General features: G+C 41.0%; 1 protein-coding gene across 1 annotated transcript in view; it reads left to right on the top strand.

Annotated features, from left to right (window-relative positions):
* TRIM71 (tripartite motif containing 71) overlaps window positions 1-24,312 on the top strand; it is a 106,537-nt gene extending 82,225 nt beyond the window's left edge. Inside the window, exons 3-4 of the mRNA XM_077491470.1 lie at window positions 19,800-19,934; window positions 21,634-24,312. Coding sequence (XP_077347596.1) covers window positions 19,800-19,934; window positions 21,634-23,085 — 1,587 coding nt within the window. The 3' untranslated portion in view covers window positions 23,086-24,312. The remainder of the gene's footprint in view (window positions 1-19,799; window positions 19,935-21,633) is intronic.
* Window positions 24,313-24,861: the final 549 nt, after the last annotated feature.

Raw genomic sequence — 24,861 nt, 5'->3', positions numbered from 1 at the left:
CCTTAGTCTGCATTGAGAGGCATCTGTAAAAGACCTATTTACAGCACAAGTTCAGTAAGCCATATTGACTTTTCAAATTTTGCAAAAGTTTACCACCAAAGGGGCAGCATTTATGTTTTAACTGTGATCTAGAAGTCTACTACTTTAAGTCGTGGTTTCATTTTTACTGTATAAATAAAGCTGGTTATACAGTTGTGTGGGTTTTATTTTTTTAGCCAACACCATTGTATTTTGACAGCAGGGATGGGTTCGTCAAGCTTTTTAAAGAGGTGAGATGTCCTTCAACTGCTTTCAGGGGCTCTTTGGTTGGATGAATTTGAACCCTGGTATAGCCAATAAAAGAGTAGTTTGTCACGCTTTACCCCCCCCCCCCCATTTCTCTGCGAAAGAATGACGATTAAGTAAAGGCTAAGCCGAAATCTATGTTGTATTTGACTTTCCAAAAAGGATTGTTCAGAGACCAATTGTTAATAATAATTGGCACTATGTTTAAAGCAGTAGTAAAGCTTAAAGCTGGTCCGTTCTGCAGGGACAGCACGTGCCGTTTAGAGCACATGTGCCGGTGACGTCACCGGCTACTGCTCGCTGAAATATCTCCTAAATGGTCCACGTTTAGGAGATATTCATTTTGCCCACAGGTAAGCTTTATTATAAGCTTACCTAAAGGTAAAAATAGGCAAAGTTTGTTTACTACCCCTTTTAAGTATTGGTATCCACATGCCAGAGTAAACTTCTTTTTATTTTTTTTATTTATTTTTTCTTCTCCCCCCCCCCTCCAAAAAAATGCATAGTTTCAGCTGTGCAGTTGAGGGTTAATATGGCTACCTAACGATTTACCTTCTGAATATTGTGTTCACATTCACTATATATTTGCTGTCATGATGCACCATATGTGTACGTGACTGCGACTGAGCTTTTTTAGGAGTAAAATAAGAAAAACCTGTAAAACAGCCAGTATAGTCTGAGAATGACCAAGTGAGCTGGGAACGACATCTTATTCTTCAGGAATTTCACCACCAAACATGCAGAGTGAGTATGAGTCAATCACTCAAGCATTTAACTTCAGTCATAAAAGTTTCTTTGGAATCTCGTTGTGGAAGGATGGATAGTTCACTCTTCAGGAGCTGTGAGCATCTTTTATTCTTTCTGTTCCCCTTACCAGTGTTTTACTTATTTGTGTTCAGTAAAAAAAAAAAACGTGTCCGTGATCATTCCTTCTAATGATACCCATAAATAGTTCTGATCATCTTCAATGCTGACTATATAATACAGTGGGGCAAAAAATATTTGATCCTCTGCTGATTTTGTATGTTTGCCCACTGAAAATCACCTATAATTTTAATGGTAGGTTTATTTTAACAGTGACAGAATAACAACAAATATATCCAGAAAACACCTTTCAAAAACATAAATCAATTTGCATTTTAATGAGTGAAATAAGTATTTGATCCCTTATCTATCAGCAAGATATCTGCCTCCCAGGTGTCTATAGAGGTAACAAGCTCAGATTAGGAGCACTCTCAAAGGGAGTGCTCCTAATCTCAGCTTGTTGCCTGTATAAAAGACACCTGTCCACAGAAGCAATCGGATTCCAATCTCGCCACCATGGCCAAGACCAATGAGCTGTCCCAAGGATGTCAGGGATAAGATTGTAGACCTACACAAGGCTGGAATGGGCTATAAGACCATCGCTAAGCAGCTTGAAGAGAGGCTGACAACAATTGGTGTAATTATTTGCAAATGGAAGAAACCCATAACTGTCTGTCTCCCTCAGTCTCGGGCTCCATGCAGGATCTCACCTCATGGAGTTTCAGTGATCATGAGACCAGAGAGGCATCAGCCCAGAGCTACACGGGAGAATCTTGTCAATGATCTCAAGGCAGCTGGGACCATAGTCACCAAGAAAACAATTGGTAACGCATTACACCACAAACTGAAATCCCTGCTCAGGAAAACACATGTACAGGCCTGTCTGAAGTTTGCTAATGAACATCTGATTCAGAGGAGAACTTGGTGAAAGGGTTGTGGTCAGATAAGACCAAAATCGAGCTCTTTGGCACTCAACTTGCCCTGTTTGAAGGAGGAGGAATGCTGCACAAGAACACCATCCCCACCATCAAACATGGAGGTGGAAACGTTATGCTTTGGGGGGTGTTTTTCTGCTAAGGGGACAGGACAACTTCACTGCATCAAAGGGACAATGGATGGGGCCATGTACTGTCAATTCTTGGGTGAGAGCCTCCTTCCCTCAGCCAGGGCATTGAAAATGGATCGTGGATGGGTATTCCAGCATGACAATGACCCAAAACACACGGCCAAGGCAACAAAGGATTGGCTCAACAAGCACATTAAAGAGGAAGTAAACCCTGATGAGTTTACTTCCTCTTTTTTTCCCTGCAAAGGTAAAGCATAATGGACTACTATGCATCGCATAGTAGCCCATTATGTGTCACTTACCTGACACAGGAGCCAGCGAAGTCGCCGCTGTCCCCTGTAGTCCGGCGCATCCATCTTGCTGGTGGCGTCTCGCAGCTCCGCCGAATGACAGCGGCGAAGCCGCGATGACGTCACTCCCGCGCATGCGCACGGGAGTCGCGTCTCGCAGCTCCGCCGCTGTCATTCGGCGAAGCCGCGATGACGTCACTCCCGCGCATGCGCACTCGAGTCAACAAATGCGGCAGCTCCATTCTTGGAACTGCCGCGTTTAGTGCGCCTGCGCGCCGTAGACAGCGGTGCCCATTTTCGGGCAAATATCTCCTAAACCATATAGGTTTAGGAGATATTGCTTGGACCTACAGGTAAGCCTTAATCTAGGCTTACCTGTAGGTCAAAGTGGTTTGTAAGGGTTTACAACCACTTTAAGGTCCTGTAGTGACCTAGACAGTCTCCAGACCTTAATTCCATAGAAAATATGTGGAGGGAGCTGAAGGTTCGAGTTACCAAACATCAGCCTTGAAACCTTTTAACTTGGGAGAGGATCTGCAAAGAGGAGTGGGACAGAATCCTCTCCTGAGATGTATGCAGCCTGGTGGCCAACTAGTGTCTGACCTCTGTGATTACCAACAAGGGTTTTGCAGTCAAGTACTGTTTTGCGAAGGGGTCAAATACTTATTTCACTCATTAAAATGCAAATCAATTTCAAACTTTTTTGAAATGCGTTTTACTGGATATTTTTGTTCTTTCACTGTTAAAATAATCCTACCATCAAAATTATAGACTGATCATTCCTTTGGTCAGTGAGCAACTGTACAAAATCAGCAGGGGATCAAATACTTTTTTCCCCTCACTGTAATTAGACCTATTAGGCCCCTAAAACCTCCTGTGCAACTTTTTTTATTGCAAGAAAAAAAAAAGTATTTTAAGATACAGTTGTCAATATATCAATTTAACAATTTAATAAAGAAGAAAGTCTGAGACCGCTTCAGCAGCACGTGATTTCAATCGAGATGAGCACACCTCCTTATTCTCATTATTCGGTGTTAGATCTACTCCTCTATTGCTGCCCTGTCTTTCAAATAACGCACTATGCAGCTTTAATCACACATAAGGCTCCATTCACACCCGAGCGTTGGGTTTTCAGGCAGAAAGTCGCGTTTTTTGCCATGATTTTGTACAGATCAAAAGGTCACCAATGTAAAAAGCAGAAAAACTCCCAAATCTGCCTAAAGTTCCAGAACTTGTTTGAGCTGCAGGCGTTTTGGAGCTTCTGGCGTTTTGGAGTGTAGATTTGAACCATCTCCATAGAGAATAATTTATTTTTTTCCTCTCCAGCATTTTGTGGCTTCAGGCTTCAAGCTATAAAACGCTCTGGTGTGAATGGGGCCTTAAAGCATGTCTGCTGTGATTAGAGGACTCTGATGTGATTTGGGGGGGGGGGGGTGCTTCTGATGTTTATAAGGGGGAGGCTCTGCTGTGAAATTAATCTTCAAAAAGGTTGTTGTGTGCAAAATCCCAAGTTCAGGTTTCCCATTAAGAAGTACAAATTTTGATTTTTTTTTTTTTAATTGGAATGCTTCACGATTGTGCAAACCTATTATTATTTTTTTTATCGAAAGGGTGCTGTGGCGGGAAAAATGTTGAAACGCGCCTATAGCCAAAATGTTTTCGTTTTTTGAGAAATTGTCAATTTCAAAACTTTTGCATGATTTTATTGCTGTATGTGTACCTACCCATTATATTTGCTCACTCTATTTATTTGTGACTATCACGGGGACAGAAAGAGATTGGAAATCCAAAATATTAAAATTTTATTTGAAATATGAAATGGTTGGCACTAGAATAGGCAATATGCGAAGTGAGGACACTAAGATTTATATATACCTCCCAGTTGTAGCAATGCTAAAGGAACTGAAGGGTAGGGGTCGACCGATTTTATCAATACAGCCAAAATTCCCGATTTTTGCAGCATCGGTATTGTGCACAAACTTGCCAATATTGCTTCAAGTGGTTGCACCGGGGGGAGGGGGGGGGGGAATGCTGCAGGCATCACCCGGGGAACTGTTCTTCAGAGCGGACGATCGGCTTCCTTGTAATAACAACTGCTGCGGCTCATTACAAGCAGCAGGAGGGGAAATTCAAAAAGTATTTTTAAAAAGACTGTGTAAAAATAAAAGTTTAAATCTACAGAATATTGGCTATCGACCTGAAAGGCAACCGAAAAATCTGTATCTTATCGGCCCTGAGAAAAACTATATCGGTCGACCCCTACTGAGCGGATATCTTAAGCCATAAAAAATTGCACAGATTTTTAATCTTTCCTGACTGATTCAAAACTAACATTTTTAAATAAATGGCTTTGACCTATGGCTCATGATTACCCAACTGTCGAAATCCAAAATCTTTGCCACACTTTTCAGCATTGTTGTATTGATGCCTAATTCCAAATCAAATGAAGATGTTCTGTGACCCAGTGAACACTGGAAGACAAAAGAGAATTCGACAAGGCCAAGACAGCCCATTGAATTTATTTACACTTCCCAGTTGTCATTCAAACCTTTTTAAAATGGCAGGTGTTCAGCAATACACATTTTACATGGATGTTTTAACTGAGCAATTCAATTTTTTTTAAATCTTAATCAGTTTACTAGATGGCTACCATTACACACAAATTAACCAATGATTTGTCTTGATACCTTTAAATTTTATCTAGCAGTTTGTGAGAAATGTAATATTCCTAGAACACAACATCAAATGTTTGATCGTTCAAAGGAAAAAAATTTATATATATAATATATATATATATAATTTTTTTTTTTATCTGTTAAAATAAGTGGTGCTGCTGTTCTTTACCAATGTACTCTTGTAAGGTAAAATGATGTATGTTTGCAGATCCAATTATGAGATCTTTAAGTATTTTGTTGGTTTGCTAATAACTCAATTCCAATAATATACACTTTTTAGATTTCTATCGTTCAGCTTGCTAAACAGGGTGAATGTAGGAATCTGGAGTGCTGTCTGAATACAGAAATAAACTGATTGGATGCAGTCACTGTTTGGTCAATAATTTTCCGACCAACTCGTTCAGTTTTTACTTTTTGGGGGAGCTAGGTGGTGCCAACAGCTCATATTTCACCCAATTTGGCACAAATTGGACAAATATTGAGTCATGTTTGGCAAACTTTAGCTTCTGGACACTTGAAGATGTCAGCATAGTCAGATTTTGTTTTCCTTTAGAAGGATGTCTAGATTGTTTTGGTTAGTCTCCGGCAAATTGATGAATGGATGTCCGGATAGATGGATAACACTTTTTATTTTATAATTTTTTTGGATGGAGTTGGTTCAGGATGTAGTACTCTTAACTCGGATTTTCAAACGATGGATTGAATGTTATAATTATATGATCTTTGAGACCTATGAAAACAAGCTGTTGGAAGCTCCAAGTGAATAGCATAAAATAAATCCATGATTTCTTTAATATAACGGTTACACAGGTGTTTTGCCGTGGTTTTTATTTTATTTTTTTCTTCCACACTATGCCGAAAAAGCCCTTCGAGGACATTTCGGAGTCTATCTACTTAATGGTAACTAACGGTTGTGTATTAAGCTTTAGGGGATGTTTGTAAAACAGACTCATGCCATATGGAACACCATTCAGAAGTAGGATTCATTTTCATTCTTCAGTGTGTGTCCTGTTGGCACTTTTCTGCATTTGATTATCATATCTTTTCAAGTCCCGGTTTTCCTTTTGATATGTTTCACATGAGTCTAAAACTATGTATACAAGTAAAGAAATAGAAAACGTATATTACTGATCTTGCAAATAAATTTTTTGTGTGTTTATGCTCAGTGTGGCTACTGTGCATAATTGTATAGATTCATTTTAGAAGGCTAATTCCTTTAACTAGTATTGATGGGCAAGTCTCTGAGGCTGTCATATGTAAAGGTAGACTTTTGGCTAAAATAGAAATGTGAAACCTTGATGCATACAGGGAGGATAGCTGAGTGTACACCGAGAAAGAGAGATGTTAATCCTTCAGGAAATCCAGTAAGCTTTAAGGTTAGGTTCATACTGATGCGATGCAAGTTGAATCCATTTAGCAGTGTGATTTATTTTTTTTTTTTTAAGGAGCAGCTGCTTTGCCAGTTGATGTGCTTCAGATACAAGTGTAATCAGTTTTGGATGTGATTTGGATGCAGCTGCGATTTTTTTCTTTCCTTGGCTCCTGCTCGAGCTCACTTGCAGGCTCTTGTTCTATCTTTCTCTGTCTCTTTGGTGTAAATTTACTAAATTGGCGCACTCAAAATCTGGTGCACCTTTGCATGGTAGTCAATAGGCTTTTAACTTCAGCTTGTTTAATTAAGCTTTGTCAATAAAACCTGGCAGTTACTTGGTTTCTATGCAGAAGTGCACCAGATTTTGCACACTTAAGCTTTAGTACAGAAACCCCTTTTTATCTGTCTCACCCCGAAAACTTACTGGAATCCTGTTATCTTAGGACAAGTCTTTACATGCAGTTACCATTCAAATCAATGTAGCTAGAATTTGCACGGATTCAAATTCGTACAGGATCTTAAAATTACACTGCATATGTGAACAGCCTTCATTAAAAAATCTTGTAATTTCACTTGTCAGGTGAATCCATGCGTTCTGGAATGCATCAGTGTTTATCCAGGGCTTAGTGATCTGCAGTAAGCTTCGATTACTCTAAAACGTTATCGGTACTAACCAGAGATGGCGGCATCTCCAGGTAAAAATAAGGAAAACCATTAATGCACAGCCAAGGGCTGGTGAACTACAATATGCTACGTTCTTGTTTTTGGGTAAACTTTAGGTTCGATGATGTGGTGGGGGGGGGGGGGTTAGGTCAGTAGTGGATCCGAAAAAACTGAGTTCCAGGTGCTACTAGCTTTAATGACCCCCCCCTCCCCTATGGAGTGTATATGATCCACAGCTCTACTGTGCTGCTGTTTAGTGCATAATTCATATAACATAGTTGCAATGTTTCCATGCTGGTTCGGGCACTGATTGATCACTGTGTCCCTAATAAGGAAAGCCATGGGGGGAGGTGCAGGAAGCACCTTCGGGTACCGCGCTTCCCCCAGGTGCTTCTGTGATGCCATCTACACACGCCGGCTTGGAATTTTAGTGGCTTGCTCCATCCCTGCGACCTTGGAGGTGGGTGCCTCCCCATGGCTTTCCTTGTTCCGAACACAGTGATCATCAGTGCCCGAGCCAGCTCCAGAATCAGCGTGGTAATGTTGTGTGTTTGTTTTTTTTATACACAAACAAGTACATTCAGTAGCACCCCTCACGTTTTTGTAAATATTTTATTCTATCTTTTCTTGTGACAACACTTTGCTACAATGTAAAGTAGTGAGTGTACAGCTTGTATAACAGTGTAAATTTGCTGTCCCCTGAAAATAACGCAACACACAGCCATTAATGTCTAAACTGCTGGCAACAAAAGTGAGTACACCCCTAAGTGAAAATGTCCAATTTGGGCCCAATTAGCCATTTTCCCTCCCTGGTGTCACGTGACTCGTTAGTGTTACAAGGTCTCAGGTGTAAATGAGGAGCAGGTGTGTTTTATGGTTTGGTGTTATCTCTCTTTCATACTGGTCACTGGAAGTTCAACATGGCACCGCATGGCAAAGAACTCTGAGGATCTGAAAAAAAAAATAGTTGCTCTACATAAAGATGACCGAAGCTATAAGCAGATTGCCAGGACCGTGAAACTGAGCTGCGATTTTAACAGGACAGGTTCCACTCAGAACAGGCCTCCCCATGGCTGAGCAAAGAAGTTGAGTACACATGCTCAGCGTCCTATTCCAAGGTAGTCTTTGGGAAAAAGGCGTATGAGTGCTGCCAGCACTGCAGAGGTTGAAGGGGTGGGCGGTCAGCCTGTCTGTGCTCAGGCCATATGCTGCATCAAATTGGTCTGCATGACTGTTGTCCCAGAAGGGTGTCTCTTCTAAAGATGATGCACAAGAAAGGCCGCAAACAGTTGAAGACAAGCAGACAAAGGACATGTATTATTGGGACCATGTCCTGTGGTCTGATGAGACCAAGATAAACTTATTTGGTTCAGATGGCGTCAAGGGTGCGTGGCGACAGCCAGGTGAGGAGTACAAAGATTGTCTTGCCTACAGTCAAGCATGGTGGTAAGAGTTTCCTGGTCTGGGGCTGCATGAGTGCTGCCGACACTGGGGAGCTAGAGCGCATGAAGGGAACCATGAATGTCAACATGTACTGTGACATACTAAAGCACAGCATGATCCCCTCTCTTAGAATACTGCCCTGCGGCCCAGTCTCCGGATATAATGACCCCAAACACACCTCCAAGATGACCACTGCCTTGCTAAAGAAGCTGAGGGTAAAGTTGATGGACTGGCCAAGCATGTCTCCAGACCTAAACCCTATTGAGCATCTGTGGGGCATCCTCAAATGGAAGGTGGAGGAGCGCAAGGTTTCTAACATCCACCAGCTCCGTGATGTGGCCATGGAGGAGAGGACTCCAATGGCAACCTGTGAATCTCTGGTGAACTCCTTGCCCAAGAAGGTTAAGGCAGTGCTGGAAAATAATGGTGGCCACACAAAATAGTGACACTTTGGACCCAATGTGGACATTTTCACTTAGGGGTGTACTTACTTTTGTTTCCAGCAGTTTAGACATTAATGGCTGCGTTGAGTTATTTTGAGGGGACAGCAAATTTACACTGTTGTACAGGACACCCCTGTCTGGTGCCTCTCCTTATTAGAAAGAGATCGGATATGGAAGCATTCACTCTGTCTAGCTGTAGGTTTTATGATACAGTAGTTGTACCCATCTGATAAGTGTTGCCAAATCCAAATTTAGCCAAGACTTCTAATAGATACGGCCATTCGACCAAATCAAAGGCCTTGTAAGCGTCAAGGGCCAAAATGGCCCAAGAGGCCATGGTATCATGAACCACCTGCATTACTGTATTCAATCGTCGGGCAAGCACTTTGGCTAGAATCTTTACATCTGAGTTTATTCGCTAATTTTGCTAAGTGTGAGTCACAAAGAAGAAAATCCTTATGGGGCTTAAGGATAAGGGTAATCTGCGTCTCTGACATGGAGGGCTGCAACTGTCCCGTTTTTAGGGCGAAGTTCAGCGTGGTAACATTGCAACTATGTTATATGGATTATGTACTTCCTAAATTAAATTGCCAGTGCGTTCATTTGGCATATATTGTGGATTATTACAGCCATTTTCACTATTTAATTTGTTAGTAGTAGATCTTTTGGTTTCAAAAAATGGACTTCATATTGCCATGCTTTGTAATAAAAATTAGCTTTCTCCTGTTGCATGCGAAAGCAGAGAAGAATGAATACTAATCTATAAAAGTCTAGTGTTACTAGTCAGTGATCTACATTAGAACGGATGCACAATTTAAAATTCCATTCGAATCTTGGGGTCCCTGTCTTCTAATCATCATAAAACATGACCCCCTACTGATATTTTGCATGTATACAAGCTTGGAGAATTAAATACAGGCACACATCCACTTACAAAAGTCTCTTGTGCCTGTTCAATTTAATAGGATTGATTGTTACACTTTGGATCATTATAATTAGTCTATGCGATGTAAACCCGTGATAGTTTGGGCCATCTGTGAGCTCTATACGGGCCTTTTCCATTAGCATTAGAGGCGCAGCAAAGACAAAAGCCAGTTCTGTGCCGCTTTTCTCACCCTTGTTTCTTGGAGTTAGAAGGAAATCTCTTTTAGAGTAAACACAAATTTGAAAAGGATGCCGTAAATGAGGTAATTTGGCACCTTCTACCCCCTGCATCCCTGTAGGCTGTCCTTCTGCATGGTGGCTAGTGGCTTTTTTTTCCTCCTTTTGTAAAGGTTGTTAGTGGGGCAGCTCATTAGCAGAACACAGAGGAAGTAATTCTGTTATCTTCCCACATCAAAGTGTCACAGGGCTGGTTGTGCAGAAAGGTCATTAGGGCACGCACACAAAAAATGTTTTGTACTTATGTGCAGATGAATTCACTGAACTCCACTCTGCATCCTGTCATGTATAGAAAAGGCTGGCTATCAGATAAGCAGTGCTCTGTGCTTGTTTTTTTTTCTTCTTCAGATAATACACAAAATGGCCAATAGCTGTAAATTCCTACAAGTCACCAATCTATTTAGGTGTAAACCCCATGGAGCTTTCTCAGTAGTGGCTTTTTATTGTACACTTTGTCATTTACGAGGACTGTGATGTGCTTTTTTGTAACATCTGCTCCACTGCCATGTATCTACAAAAGTCGTCCTCGGTACTTCCTTCCTAGCAAGGTCTTCACTTTCATAATTTGCCCTCCACACAAATTGCCTTTCTCCTCCAGTGTTTGGTCAGCTGCCTTGGAGGGCAGGGGAATCATCGGGGAATAATACACCCCTTATGTCGCCATAAAGTGTACTATTCACTGCCCTAAGCTATCACAAGGGGGCTTGTTCACCCCTTTGTGATGGCAATAAAGTTACATAAAAAAAGCAAAAAGTTTAACCACTTGCTGACCGCAATACGTGTAGATGGAGAGGTGTGTGTGTGTGTGTGTGTGTGTGTGTGTGTGTGTGTGTGTGTGTGTGTGTGTGTGTGTAATAAAAAAAAAAAAAAAAAAAAAAATATATATATATATATATATATATGTATGTATATGTGTATATATATGTGTATTTGTATATTATACACTTGTGTGAAAAGTATTTGCCCCTTTCTGATTTTTATTTTTTACTTTTATTTTTTTGCATATTTGTCACACTTAAATGATTCAGATCATTAAACAAATGCTGTTTACGATTTTTCAGCTTTACAGAAAGTTTGCCTTACAGATTTTAATTTTTTTTTGTAAAGGTGAACTTTCTCTTTAACTGATTGTGCGGTCATGTGACGATGTTTATATTATATATTATTTATACCCCCCCCCCCCCCCCACAAACCAAGCTTTCTTTTGGTAGTATTTGATCTGGGGGTTTTTTTGGCACGCAAAACAAAAATCATTTTGGGGAAAAAACTTTTTTTCCTTTCTGCTACTACTACTTTCTACTAGTAATGGCGGCGATCAGCGACTTATAGCAAAACTGCAATAGTGTGGCAGACAACTGACACTTTTGACTATATTTCGGGGACCAGTGACATTAATACAGTGATCAGTGCTAAAATATGCTCTGTCACTGTACAAATGACACTGGCTGGGAAGGGGTTAACATCAGGGGCGATCAAAGGGTTAACTGTTGGTGTAATGTGAGGGAGGTGAATTTACTAGGGGGAAGGCATGGATTCATGTTTCTGCTTTGCAGGAACACAGGATCTATGCCTTCCCTTCTGACAGAATAGCAACCTGCTATGTTTACATAAGCAGATCGCCATTCTGGCTCTCTACCCAACAATCGGCGGGTGCTGGTGGACATAGTCCATAGTCCACAGTACCAGCAGATTGGCTTCTGCTGGGTATAATCAGAGCTGGCCGACGGCGGTGGTGTGCACTCGCGCCCCTGACCCAGAAGTGCAGGCATATGTACTAGGTACGTGATCCTGCGCAGCAGAGATACCTTGCTGCTGTACATGTAAGTGATGTGGTTGCCAAGCGTTTAACTAAAAGAAGGGTTGAATTTTTCATCACGTTTGCAGGAATCTACAAATACCTAACGTTTCAGATTTGTAGAATATTTAACACGGCTGTCTCTAAAGTGAAATTTATATTAATTTGTAACCTTAATTTGGGCACTGGCATAGTAAGAATACGCTCTTTAGCGACCAATTCAAGCAAAAACATAAGGCTACTTTCACACCGATGCATTTTTCCGTAGCTAAAAATAGCGCTCATAAAACACTTCCCTGCCACCCCAGTGTGAAAGGCCGAGTGTTTTCACACTGGTGCGGTGGCAGGACAGGGGGGAAAAAAAGTCCTGCACGCAGCATCTTATGGACGTTGCGGGAGCGACCACAACGCTCCTAAAACGTCCCTGCCATTGAAATCATTGGGCAGCGGCGCTTTTAAGTCTTTATCGGCTGCTAGTGGGGGGTAAAAGCACAGCTAAAACAACAATAAAGCATCCACTAAAAATAGCGGCTTTACCAACGATGCCCCAGTTGAATGTGCCCTACCACCCCTGTCCTCTACTATTGGAAATTCTACACAAGATTTATGTGGCAACAATAGTGGTGTCCTAGCCTGCTTTTATTATGGATAGCTATATGTGAGATTATAGGGTTGATTTACTAAAACTGGAGAGTGCAAATTCTGGTGCAACTCTGCATAGAAACCAATCGGCTTCCAGGTTTTATCGTCAAAGTTTAATTCTAACAAGCTGAAGTTAGAAGCCGATTGGCTACCATGCACAGCTGCACCAGATTTTGCACTCTCCGGTTTTAGTAAATCAACTCCACTGTGTAGCTAGTTTGGTAAGGCTTTCATATAGTTAATGGAGACATTCCAATAGTAACAATGTATTATTGCTATTCTTGTCAGGTGCTCATGCAGAGAACTTGGTCTTGGTACTCGAAGATGTAGAATGTTGCTGTTTTCCAGTGCATCTATTTTTATCAGTAAAGTACCTAGCCAAAAAATGTCAGGCTGGTTTCCACAGACCAAAGGATATGTCTAATATATACAATAATTTAATTTATTATCTGTATGATGGATATTGATATTAAACCCAAACATTCATTATATTGCAGCTTACCAATTCTTAGCCCCTGTACACACGGTCGGAGATTTCCACAACCAAATCCGTCGGATTTTGTCCGTCTGATCTTGTCCGAAACTGTTGCATACACACGGTCGGACAAAGTTGGCGAAAAATCCGATCTTTCAGAACGTGATGACGTAATTTCGTTACGATGGGACTACATTCAGGCTAGTAGCCAATAGCTTTGATGTAGGAATTTGATCTGAGCAAGCATGGCACTTGGTCCGATCAAAATTCTCTACACATGATCGGAGTATGTCCGATCGGCCAGTTGGTCGGGAAATATTTCCAACATGTTGGAAAATTGGGTCCGACGGATATTCCGACGGAATCAGTCCGATGCATACCACACACAGTCGGATTATCCGGCGACACGGTCCGATAGGACACATTCCGACGGATTCTCCGACCGTGTGTACAAGGGCTTAGAGGTGATGGCTATGATTTTATTTTTTAGACAGTTTGGTTTCACTTTGTTAATGTATCCAAATGTGCTAATTCATGGAACAATCCCTTCCCTGTTGTTCCTCCTTCATCCAGAATGATCTGGACTCACTAAAGCTGGCCATACATTGTTGAAAGACAAGTGAATTGGCAATTCCCCCTGCCGGGAGAAGATTATCGCTTGCAAGTGCTATAGCCACTAGCAATACATTGTAGTAGCAATACAGTTAATCGATCAACTTGGTACATTCAGCCTGCCTATTAACAGTTTGAATAGATTTGAACGTGTATGGCTGCCCTAACACGGGAGCTGTGTTACTGGTCATATCCCCAGGTGAAAAGAGGAAAAACCTAAAAAAGGAACTAATGCAGCCATCACATCTAATATTTTGGTAAGCTGCAAAATAATTTTTTGGGTTGAATACTGCTTAACCAGTTCCCGACCGGCTCACGTCTTTTTACGGATGCAGAATGGCACACCTGTGCGAAACCCAGTACACGTACAGGGTTACCTATTAAGAACCGCTATAGGGCCCACCCGGTACGCGTAGCTGGCAGTCGCGTTTGGTGGCGCGTGATCATGTGCACGATTAGCACTGGGATTTGTGTGTGTACTAAGTGCACACACAAATCCTCCTCTAGTCAGTCCTATCCCCCATACAGTTAGAACACACTGAGGGAACACACATTTTAACCCCTTGATCACCCCTAGTGTTAACCCCTTGGCTACTAGTGACATTTATATAGTAATCAGTGCATATTTATAGCACTGATCGCTGTGTAAATGTCAATGGTTCCAAGAGTGTGTCAAGTGTCCGGTTTGTCCGCTGCAGTACCGCTACAAAGGGCAGATCATCACCATTACTAGTAAAAAAATTAAAAACGCCATAAATCTTTCCCATGGTTTGTAGACGCTATAACTTTTCTGCGCAAACAATCAATATACACTTATTGTGATTTTTTTTTTTTTTTTTCAAAAAATTTGTAGAATACATGTTGGCCTAAACTGATGGGTGTGTGTTTTTTTTTTTTTTTTTTTTTTTTTTGTATATGTTCTTATAGTAAAAAAAAAATAAAAAAAATAAATATATATATATATATATATATATATATATATATATATATATATAATTTTCAAAATTGTCACTTTTTTTTTAAAAACAGCAGAGGTGATCACATACCACCAATAGAAAGCTCTATTTGGGGGGGGGGGGGGGCGACGTTGGGTACAGTGTCGCATGACCGCGCAATTATCAGTTAAAGCGACCCAGTGCCAAATTGTAAAAAGTGCTCTGGTCAGGAAGGGGGTAAAAAAATCTTCCGGGGCTGAAGTGGTTAAACCCTCAGATTTTAAGCACTTTCAGCAGCTACCGTATTTATCGGTGTATAACACGCGCCGGAGTATAACACGTTTAGGAGGCAAGTTTAAGGAAAAAAAAACTTACATTTTAAATGCCCATCAATGTAGCCTTGCACTGTCCCCCTGCAGGCTTCCCCAAAATTGCAGCATGGTTTAGTTTTAAATTTACTGCCGCCGCCACCGAGATCTTCGGCTCCTCCCGCCGCCGCCGCGATCTTCGTTTCCTCCCGCCGCCGACATAGACCGGGCCGAGGGTACTCGCAGTAACGCCCCCGTCCCGCCCCTTGTACTGGCTCCTGTGATGGACACAACACCGGGCCAATGGTGGGACGTAAAGGCTAGGAGGCGGGACTGGGCGTGACAGAGCGGAGCCGAATACACAATACACTCGGCTCGGTAAATGTCGGCGCCGCTCCACAGACAGCGCAGATCGGCGGGGGGATCGGCGTATAACACACACCCATGATTTTCCCCTGATATTAAGGGGTAAAAGTGTGTGTTAAACGCTGATAAATACGGTAATTGAATCACCATTGGAATATGAAACTTTTTTTATCTTTTTATTCCTTCGCTATGTTCCTGTTCTAAGTTGGTTCTGATTTGGGATTTCAGTACTGTCTTGTGAGCCCACATGGGAAGCTAGAAGTACATTGGATTTTAGGCAGATTGGTTAGTGAAGAAGCATGCTGTTGCAATGGCAGCCAGATTAGACATGCATCAGTGCACTGGTGATCAATTACTCTGGTAGTAATGGCTTGTTTACATTTGTGTTGGTCCTCTGAAGTGCGATCACCTCCTCACTACCTGTTTTTAAACACTAAAAGCCTGCGACAAAATGCTGTGGCGGGGGGCAAATCATTTGACACGGCATGTGTATACCCCTGTACAGCTACCCTTGCGGCTTGTGGTGGAGGAATTTTTGATGGAAAAACTGCCTGCTTTTACCACCCCTCAATCGCAAGTGTAAACTAGGTCTAAGTAAAGATCACGTTTACATTGGTGGAGAAGTCCCCCTAGTGTTAGTGATTACTCCCTCTCTGCCTGTGCGTGCGTGTGAAGTTCATATTTTTGACGACATTGCTGCCCACCATCATATTACCGAAATGTCTCCAGTAATCCTAGAGGTGGACTGCACTGCTCACAATAAAATTTCTTCTCCACGTAGGTTTGTGGATTTTGAGCTTCTAGGTGCCTGCTGCCACACTACATAAGTACTTGCCCCCACTTTGTTTTTAGTTTCAATCTAAATACAGTTGGTCCATATAACTTTGGACACGGGCACAATTTTCATACTATTGGCTCTGTATGCAACCAAAATACAATTTAAAACAAAACAATCCAAATGAATTTTGAAGTGCAAACTTTCAGTTTTAATTCAAGGAGTTGAACACAAATATCAAGTACAAATTTTAGGAACTGTAACCATTTTTACACGCAGTCCCCTCATTTTCAGGGGCTCAGATGTAATTGTATAAATTAATATAATCACAAATATTATAAATAATCATGTTTAATTTTTTTAATATTTTGTTGAGAATCCTTTTACTGGCAATGACTGCCTGAATTCTGGAATCCATGGACATTACCAAACACTGGATTTCCTCCTTTCTGATGCTTTGCCAGACTCTAACTGCAGCTGTCTTCAGTTGTTTTAGTTTTGCCTTCAGCAAGTGAAATACATGCTCAATTGGGCTGAGATCAGGTGACTGACTCGGTCATTGCAGAATATTCCACTTCTTTTCCTTCAAAAGCTTTTTGGCAAAGTCTAATCTGGCTTTTTGTAATCTTCAGGCTTATCAATGGTTTATACCTTGTGGTGAACCCTCTCTATTTGCTCTGATGAAATGTTCTCTTGATTGTAGACTTTAATAATGATGCACCCACTTCCTGGAGAGTGTCCTTCACTTGTATGAATGTTATGAATGGGTTTTACCATAGCGAGGATCCAGCGATCATTCACCACTGTCTTCCATGGACATCCAGGCCTTTTTATGTTGCCGAGCTCACTAGTGCTTTATGAATGAATAAGTGACTTGTATAGCGATACCTATGCGAACTGAATCGCCTCAGGGCGCTTTGCCACCTGTGTCACATCTGTGGTATGGCGGGGTCCTTTACCCCATAGGGTCCCAACACACTTACAAACACACATATTTTGGACAATTTTTAGACGGGGTCCAATTAACCTACCAGCATGTCTTTGGAGTGTGGGAGGAAACCAGGGTACTCTGTGCCTGCATGCAAAAAACTAAATTTTAGGGCTGCTTTTTAGTTTTTCCAGGCAATTGGGGAGCCATGTGATGCGCTGTTTTTAGCACATTGCACTGTTAAAGGAAAATTAAAATATATATTTTTTGAATTGTACCAATCCATTCATGTCTGCAGTGGCTCCTGGTGCAGTGGTGACAAATGCAGCAGGTTTTCATGCTGCACATCACTCCAGTGTTTGGGTGTGAATGGGTCACATAGAAAACAATATTTTTTCATGTGCACTAGCAGAGGCCTGTACTTTGTAGATGTAGAAAATTTAAGGTTCCTGCACACGGTGTGAATGAGCCCTTATTTCTGTATTGTATTATGATGCAATATAACAAATATTTGAATTAAAGCAAATTCTAATCCAAGACTGTTATTTTCTTTCTTTTTTTTTTTTTTTCTCTTTCTTTCTTTCTTTTTGCACACAAGTGCTGTTTAAGTTTGGGCGTACTTGTGTATTCCATATCTGTGCAGTAGTACATTTTGCCATGTTACCTCTGTAATACAGACCAGTCACTTCTGCCTGTTTCCTCTCCCACTGGAAGGTGACTGGTCTTGTCGCCGCCCCTTCTTCCTGCAGCCGCGAAATGCTGGGAGGATGGAGAAGAGTAGTCGGCTTTCAGCAATTGCAGGAGCAAAATGGAGAGGACCCGTTCCTGTATATGCTGGCCCTCCCATCCAATTGCAATACTGAATGTGACAAGTAAGCCACAGTGGGCCCCATGTAGCATGGGACAGGGGTCACCATCGTAACTCCTAAACCGCAAATGTAAATGAGAACTTACTGTCCTGAGCCCCCTAGAAGGCTACTTTCCCACTGATACGCTGCAGTTTACCTACAGGTGCAGTGCTCCTCTTGCTCTCCTGTGAGTTGGCTGCACGTTGCCATATACTTTTATGATATCTTGTGGGTGTGGTGCACTTTCTGAAAGCACACCAACATGCCTGTATTCCGTTTGAGGCCGAGGGGCATATTGGAGGGAGCGAAAGGCTACAGGTTGAGCACCATGGCTTTCGGAGTTTATGCTTACCAGTTGATTTTCTATGTTTTGTAGTTAAGTATATTTTGAATACATGTTTTCGTGCCCAGAGTTCAGCTTTAACTTTAAGTCTGTCTACTTCACATTTATAGTAGTCCTGTTAGGGAAATTCCCCCTGACTTTCGGTTTCATAGCCAAATCAGCAAGTGGAAAGAAATCTCTTGAAAATGAAGGAATCCTAGGTTTTTATCAGAACCACCGTCCCATTTGGAAGATTTCCCATCTTTTACTTTTAGGTACAACCCAAAATTTGTGATTTTGTTTTTATTTTTTTATTTTTTCCTTTCACTTTCAGTGGTAATAACGAACATGACAAATTGAGAAGGTGGATTTTCCTAATCTGGGTACAGACAATTATAAAAACCAACCACTCAACTACCAAAAAAAAAAAAGAAAAAAAGATTTTTGCCTTAAGTTGTACTTTAATAGCATTGTATTAGTGTCCATCTGGATGCATGCTGGCATCAGAATTCACAATTTGATCTAGGTAGTAATTGTTTAATATTTAACCAGCTTTCACTCACAGATCACAGCTTTGCTTCCAACACAACGGCTATGTAGATGAATGGCTTTTTGTCAGTCCCATCATCAAGTTCCCTTTTAAGTTACTATTATTGCACTGCATAAACAATGAAGGGTTAAGGCATATAAATAATGTCAAATTGGCTGCTTACAGTTCAATGTTAAAAAAATAAAAATAAATAAATTACTCCTGTTATTTGCAGAATCCTTTTTATTTTAATGTCAAGGAGGTGATTGTATTAGAGTGTTTATGAAATTTAGAGAAATGCTTTTAATATAATAGATTTATTGTGCCCGTATATTTTGACAGTGCCACCCAGTGGTTGAGCTTTGAAGTGCATGTGATACAACTATATTTAAAATATTTTATTCATACTTCTGAATAAAACTTTATTAAATATTGATAGCGTGTGAATATATTTTTGCTGTTACATTTTAAACCCATTCAATCTAAATTCTGTTTTTCACATTATAACTGTATTAATACTACATACCAACTTTCTGCAATTTACAAAAGCATCTGTTTTTCAACCTTGATTTAATTTGCAACAACATTTACCAAAATATAGACAGTTATCAACACATCATAATGCATTTTTCTTCAACATACTGTGAAACATATATTTTATAGAAAAGTTTGTGTGGGTTTTGTAAAAAAAATAAATAATTTGGCACTTCTTGATTTGCCCAAATCATTTTTAAAGATGGTGTTTTTTTTCATACTTCTCATGTCCTGTGATCAACTAGGAAATGAACCGAAAGTCAAGTCCAACGCTCCACATTAAATATATTGCCAATTGCATCTTATTGTGCAGAGCGTGATGTATCATTTCTAGTGCTGACTTTTAAGATTTCCACCGGAAAGAGTTGTAGTATAACCATTTGCTGCTTTGTGTTGTGTAGGAGAAGGGTCCTGTGAACACAGTGACCTATGTACTGGTGCCAGTGTGTGTGACATTAGGAGAGATGTGGAGCATGTAACAGAATGCACATTTTAATTGTGAACATGGTTTCTTGTTTCATTTTGCAGCTGAGTCTTGAGCAGGCCCAAGCACTGGCAGAGCAAGTTGAGATGAAAGCCAAAGTAGCGCAATCTGAGATCAAAGCAGTCACTTCCAGGCATAAGAAAGCACTCGAGGAGAGGGAATGTGAGCTGCTATGGAAGGTTGGTAACATTTTGTTCAGGTTCAACAGAACACTCGCCCCTTTTTTTTTTCTCTCTCTGATTTTATATAAATTGTTGAGAGAGAGCACATATTTAAATTAATTAGCATTTATCGTGTTAACAGTATTGAACCATTAACCCTCTGGTCTCTGTCCCAGAGAAGGTTGAGTGAACCCTTGCTTTGACCATGCACTGCAATGCACCAGGCTCATTTTAACCACTTGCCTACTGGGCAGTTTTACCCCTCTTCCTGACCAGGCCAACTTTCACCGCTGCCGCACTCTGAATGACAATTGCACGGTCATGCTACACTGTCCCCAATTTACATTTGTTTGAATTTTTTCACACAAATAGCTTGTTTTTTTTGTTTTGTTTTTTTGCTAAATAAAGACTCAATTTTGAAGAGTTTTTCATGGTTTGTATCAAAATTTGCAAACCGGTAATTTTTCTCCTTCACTGGTGGCCACTGTTGTGGCTGCACTGGTAATCAGTGTAGATGTCCCTTTCACACAAGCTGGTTATCGGCTCTCCTTGTGCTGTCAGAGAAAGCAATGCAAATAACCAGCTTTTGTTTACATTGCGATCAGCTGTGATTGGACACTGCTGATTACGTGGTAAAGGGCCGCCACAATGTTATCAGTCTCCCTCCCAGAACTGACTGACCATGCTGCATCTGTCATTTAGCTATAGCGTGGTTGGGGAATGGTTAATGAAGGCCCTTACAACTGCTTATATTTGGCTTTCCTTTCACTCCTCTGCCACCATGTTCCCTTGTGGTAGGAAGGAGACTGTGTAAGCTCCAAGTTGAGACTAATGCCGCGTACACACGGTCGGACTATCTGGTGGACCAGAGTCCGCCAGATAATTCAATCGTGTGTGGGCTCCAGCAGACTTTTTCTTCCCAAAAGTCCGGCGGACCTAGAAATAAGACTTCAAAATTGTCCGCTGGACTCTGCTTTTAGCGGACAATCAGGCTTTGTGCTAGTCAGACGGACTAAAACCAACGCTAGGGTAGCTATTGGTTACTGGCTATGAACTTCCTTATTCTACGTCATCTCGTTCAAATCCGCCAGACTTTTGGAGTGATTGTGTGTGGCCAAGTCCGTTCACTTGAAAGTCTGATGGACCTCAGCTGCAAAGTCCGTTGGATTGTCCGCCGGATAGTCCGATCGTGTGTATGCGGCATTAGACTACAGAGGGCTGGGGATCTTCTTTCCACTCTATCAAGCACCAGTACTATTGGAAAAAAGGGAAGGGAGCTGCATATTTTTTTATAAAAGGAAGTACCAGGCATGTTACTTTGCTAAGCTGGGCAATGGGGAAAAAAGGAAAAGTAATTATAAGCAGATGGGGGGGGGGGGGGGGCTGGCATTAAAGGGAACCTGTTGCATAGTCCTGCATTGGAATAGCTGCACAATGATCCAGCCAGACTTGGCGACATTATAAAGTGCTGTAATTTTATCACTAGGAGCTTGCCGACAAAGGCAGCATAGGGAGTAGATCATTTTATGTGTGGTAATGCTCCACTGTCCAATCGGCAAGCTGGAGGGTGAGCCGGTGACATAGTTGTAAATTACTAGTCAATGGTAGACTTGATTTGTACTTGCCTATCGAAGTTGCACTCTTTTCAAAATATGGTAAGTTTCTTACCCTTTTTTTATTTATTTATTTTTTTTGTTTTTTTTTTACCTTTTCATAGGTCGAAAAGATTCGTCAAGTGAAAGCAAAGTCTCTCTACCATCAGGTTGATAAACTTCATCAGGCTCTAAACAAACTAGACAGCACAATCAATGCAGTACAGCAGGTCTTGGAAGAAGGCTGCACAATGGATATCCTTATTGCCCGCGATCGTGTATTAGCTCAAGTGCAAGATCTAAAAAATGCTAGAGGTCTGTTACAACTTCAAGAAGATGATAGGATTATGTTCACTCCACCTGACCAGGCTTTGTACCTTGCCATCAAATCAATGGGATTAGTCAGTAGTGGTGCTTTTGCAGCACTAACAAAAGCCACAGGAGAAGGCCTAAAACGAGCACTTCAGGGCAAAGTTGCATCCTTCACTGTTATTGGCTATGACCATGATGGTGAAGCACGGTTATCAGGTGGTGACCTTATAACTGTGCTGGTTATGGGCCCTGATGGGAATCTGTTTGCAGCTGATGTCACTGATCAGATGAATGGTACATATTTGGTTAGTTATAGGCCACAACTTGAAGGAGAACACCTTATCTCTGTAATGGTATGCAATCAGCACATTGAAAACAGCCCGTTTAAAGTCAATGTAAAGTCAGGTCGTTGCTACTTGGGGATTGGGCTTCCCTCCCTTTCATTTGGGGGAGAGGGTGATCATGATGGAAAGCTTTGCCGTCCCTGGGGTGTCTGTGTGGATAGGGAAGGATATATTATTGTCGCTGATAGAAGCAACAACCGCATTCAAATCTTCAAGCCCTGCGGTACTTTTCATCACAAGTTTGGCAGTTTAGGATCAAGACCTGGTCAGTTTGACCGCCCTGCTGGCGTTGGCTGTGACAGTTCTCGTAGGATTGTGGTAGCAGATAAGGACAACCATCGTGTTCAAGTTTTTACTTTTGAGGGCCAGTTCTTACTTAAATTTGGTGAAAAGGGGACCAAGAATGGCCAGTTTAATTACCCTTGGGATGCTGCCGTCAATTCGGAGGGGAAGATCCTTGTCTCTGACACCCGAAATCACCGTGTCCAATTATTTGGTCCAGATGGGACATTCCTGAACAAGTATGGGTTTGAAGGTGCTCTCTGGAAGCACTTTGACTCTCCCCGTGGTGTGGCATTCAGTCAAGATGGATACTTAGTTGTCACTGACTTTAATAACCATCGTCTGCTTATAATCAAGCCAGACTGCCAGTCAGCACATTTCTTGGGCTCTGAGGGCACAGGCAATGGGCAGTTCCTGCGGCCTCAAGGTGTTGCAGTAGATCAGGAAGGACGCATCATTGTGGCAGATTCTAGAAACCACAGAGTACAAATTTTTGAGCCAAATGGAAGCTTCTTATGCAAGTTTGGCACTCAAGGAAGTGGCTTTGGCCAGATGGACCGCCCATCTGGTATAGCTGTTACACCTGATGGCACAATTGTCATGGTCGACTTTGGTAATAATCGGATTCTTGCCTTCTAATCAGTTTTCAACACAAAACTGTCTCAGGGAAAAACTTTCAAGAAGTATATAATATACAACATTATTGAGCACCTACCTCCTTTTTATTTTTTATTTTTTTTTCTTACAAACATAAACTGTAATCTGCAAAAGTAGAGCCTGTGAAGCATAAAAACAAAACTTGGGAAGGAAAATCTACCTCAAAACCTCTTAGAAGGAGAGGTGTTTTATTTTTCTTATCCTGCACAAAATATTGATTTCAACTTACCTCAGATATGAACAACAAGCAAAAGGCAGACAAGACTATACCTCCTAAGAGAATGTCTCTTGTGAATAAAGCCAAAAAGGGCTATAAACTTAAAGACAAATACCAGGAATATTATTGAAACTTACTTTTTTGATATATTTTTTTTTTTGTTTGCCTTTTTTTGTGGAGAAAACACTTGTGTCCTCTATAACCAAATTTTTAAATTCCTCCTTTACCTGTGCTGCTGCAACAGAGGACACTTTGTATATTACCTCAGTGCGTTTCAGAACAGAAGATACCTCTGTATGCAAATTCATCAGTGTTTATTTTATTCTGATCAAATTTCACATACCTCAGTAACTGAGAATAATTTTCTAAAATCTGCAATGTCTATGTCCTATTTAAGTAATGTGATGCTTAGTGTAGTAGATGCTGAATGTCTGAATCCATTGCTTCTTCAAAATTGTGTTAATTTTCCAAATTCCATTTGGCACCCGACGCATGAATGTGTGAGTGTGTTACTAGGATGACATATGTTCCTGTTGATTAGCCTATAGGGGATGAATAGTAAGATGAAGCACAACCTGTAAAGGTCAAATTATTTTCTTGTCTGTACATAACAGGATTTAAGCAACATTTAGGCAGATCTGACCGTTGTGGTGGTATATCTCTGTAGGGGGTTACACTAGTGGTGGACAAAACTTGTACTCTACGGAGCCTAGATGAGTCAGAAGGCTGTTTTGTAGTTCTGCTGTAATGTAGCTAAACATTATACTGTATTGTACAGTATAGTTTTTCTTTTTTTTTTTGTTTTAAACAGTAGCTACCTGCAGTCTGTTTGGACAGTACTATAGAAAACACTGACACATCGATTGATAAGACTCAAGTGTAGACAGAATGTTTATAGCCGAAACCAATGTTAATAGTTTTCACTATTAGAGAGAAGACTAAATAGATGCTTAGGTTCAAATTAGTTTGCTTTTTAATTTAGAATTGTAAAAACCATGCTGATTTAAAATAAAAATAATTACACTAATATTTCTTGCAGTCAAGTGAGTGCCTTTAAATGTGGGTTTTTTTTAACTAAAAAAAAACAGGATTAGAATACCTTTGTTCAAAAAAAGTAGGTTATTTTTGACTCCACAATTAAAATTGATGTCTAGTTTTACTTTCACTTTAGTTTGTTTGGGCCAAGTTGGTCCAAATGTACCATTTTCTTCACTAAAGTGTGCCCACTGTATGTAGACTTGTAAACCTTCCTGTCTCGCACCCGGAACAAGATGGTGTCGGTCTGAGTGGCACTAAGCCAGTAACTTTGTATTCAATGAATACAAAACTTCCTCTGATTGGTGGAGTTCAGAGAGGTGGACTGATGTCACAATGATGCCAATCAGAAGAATCCTTTTTATTCATTGATGGGGAACACCCATGACTGGCACAATTGTTTTTCAGGTGCGAGTAGATCATGTCTCACACCCAGAACACAGTGCTATATACTGTATGTAGCTGAGGCTACATACAGTTTATACAGGGCGCTTGGCAGGTACATA

This window comes from Lithobates pipiens, unplaced genomic scaffold (genome assembly GCF_037356315.1).
Source record: "Lithobates pipiens isolate NorthernLeopardFrog02 unplaced genomic scaffold, aLitPip1_a1.2 Scaffold_19, whole genome shotgun sequence".
Taxonomy (NCBI): Eukaryota; Metazoa; Chordata; class Amphibia; order Anura; family Ranidae; genus Lithobates; species Lithobates pipiens.
This window is presented reverse-complemented; position numbering and strand designations above follow the sequence as displayed.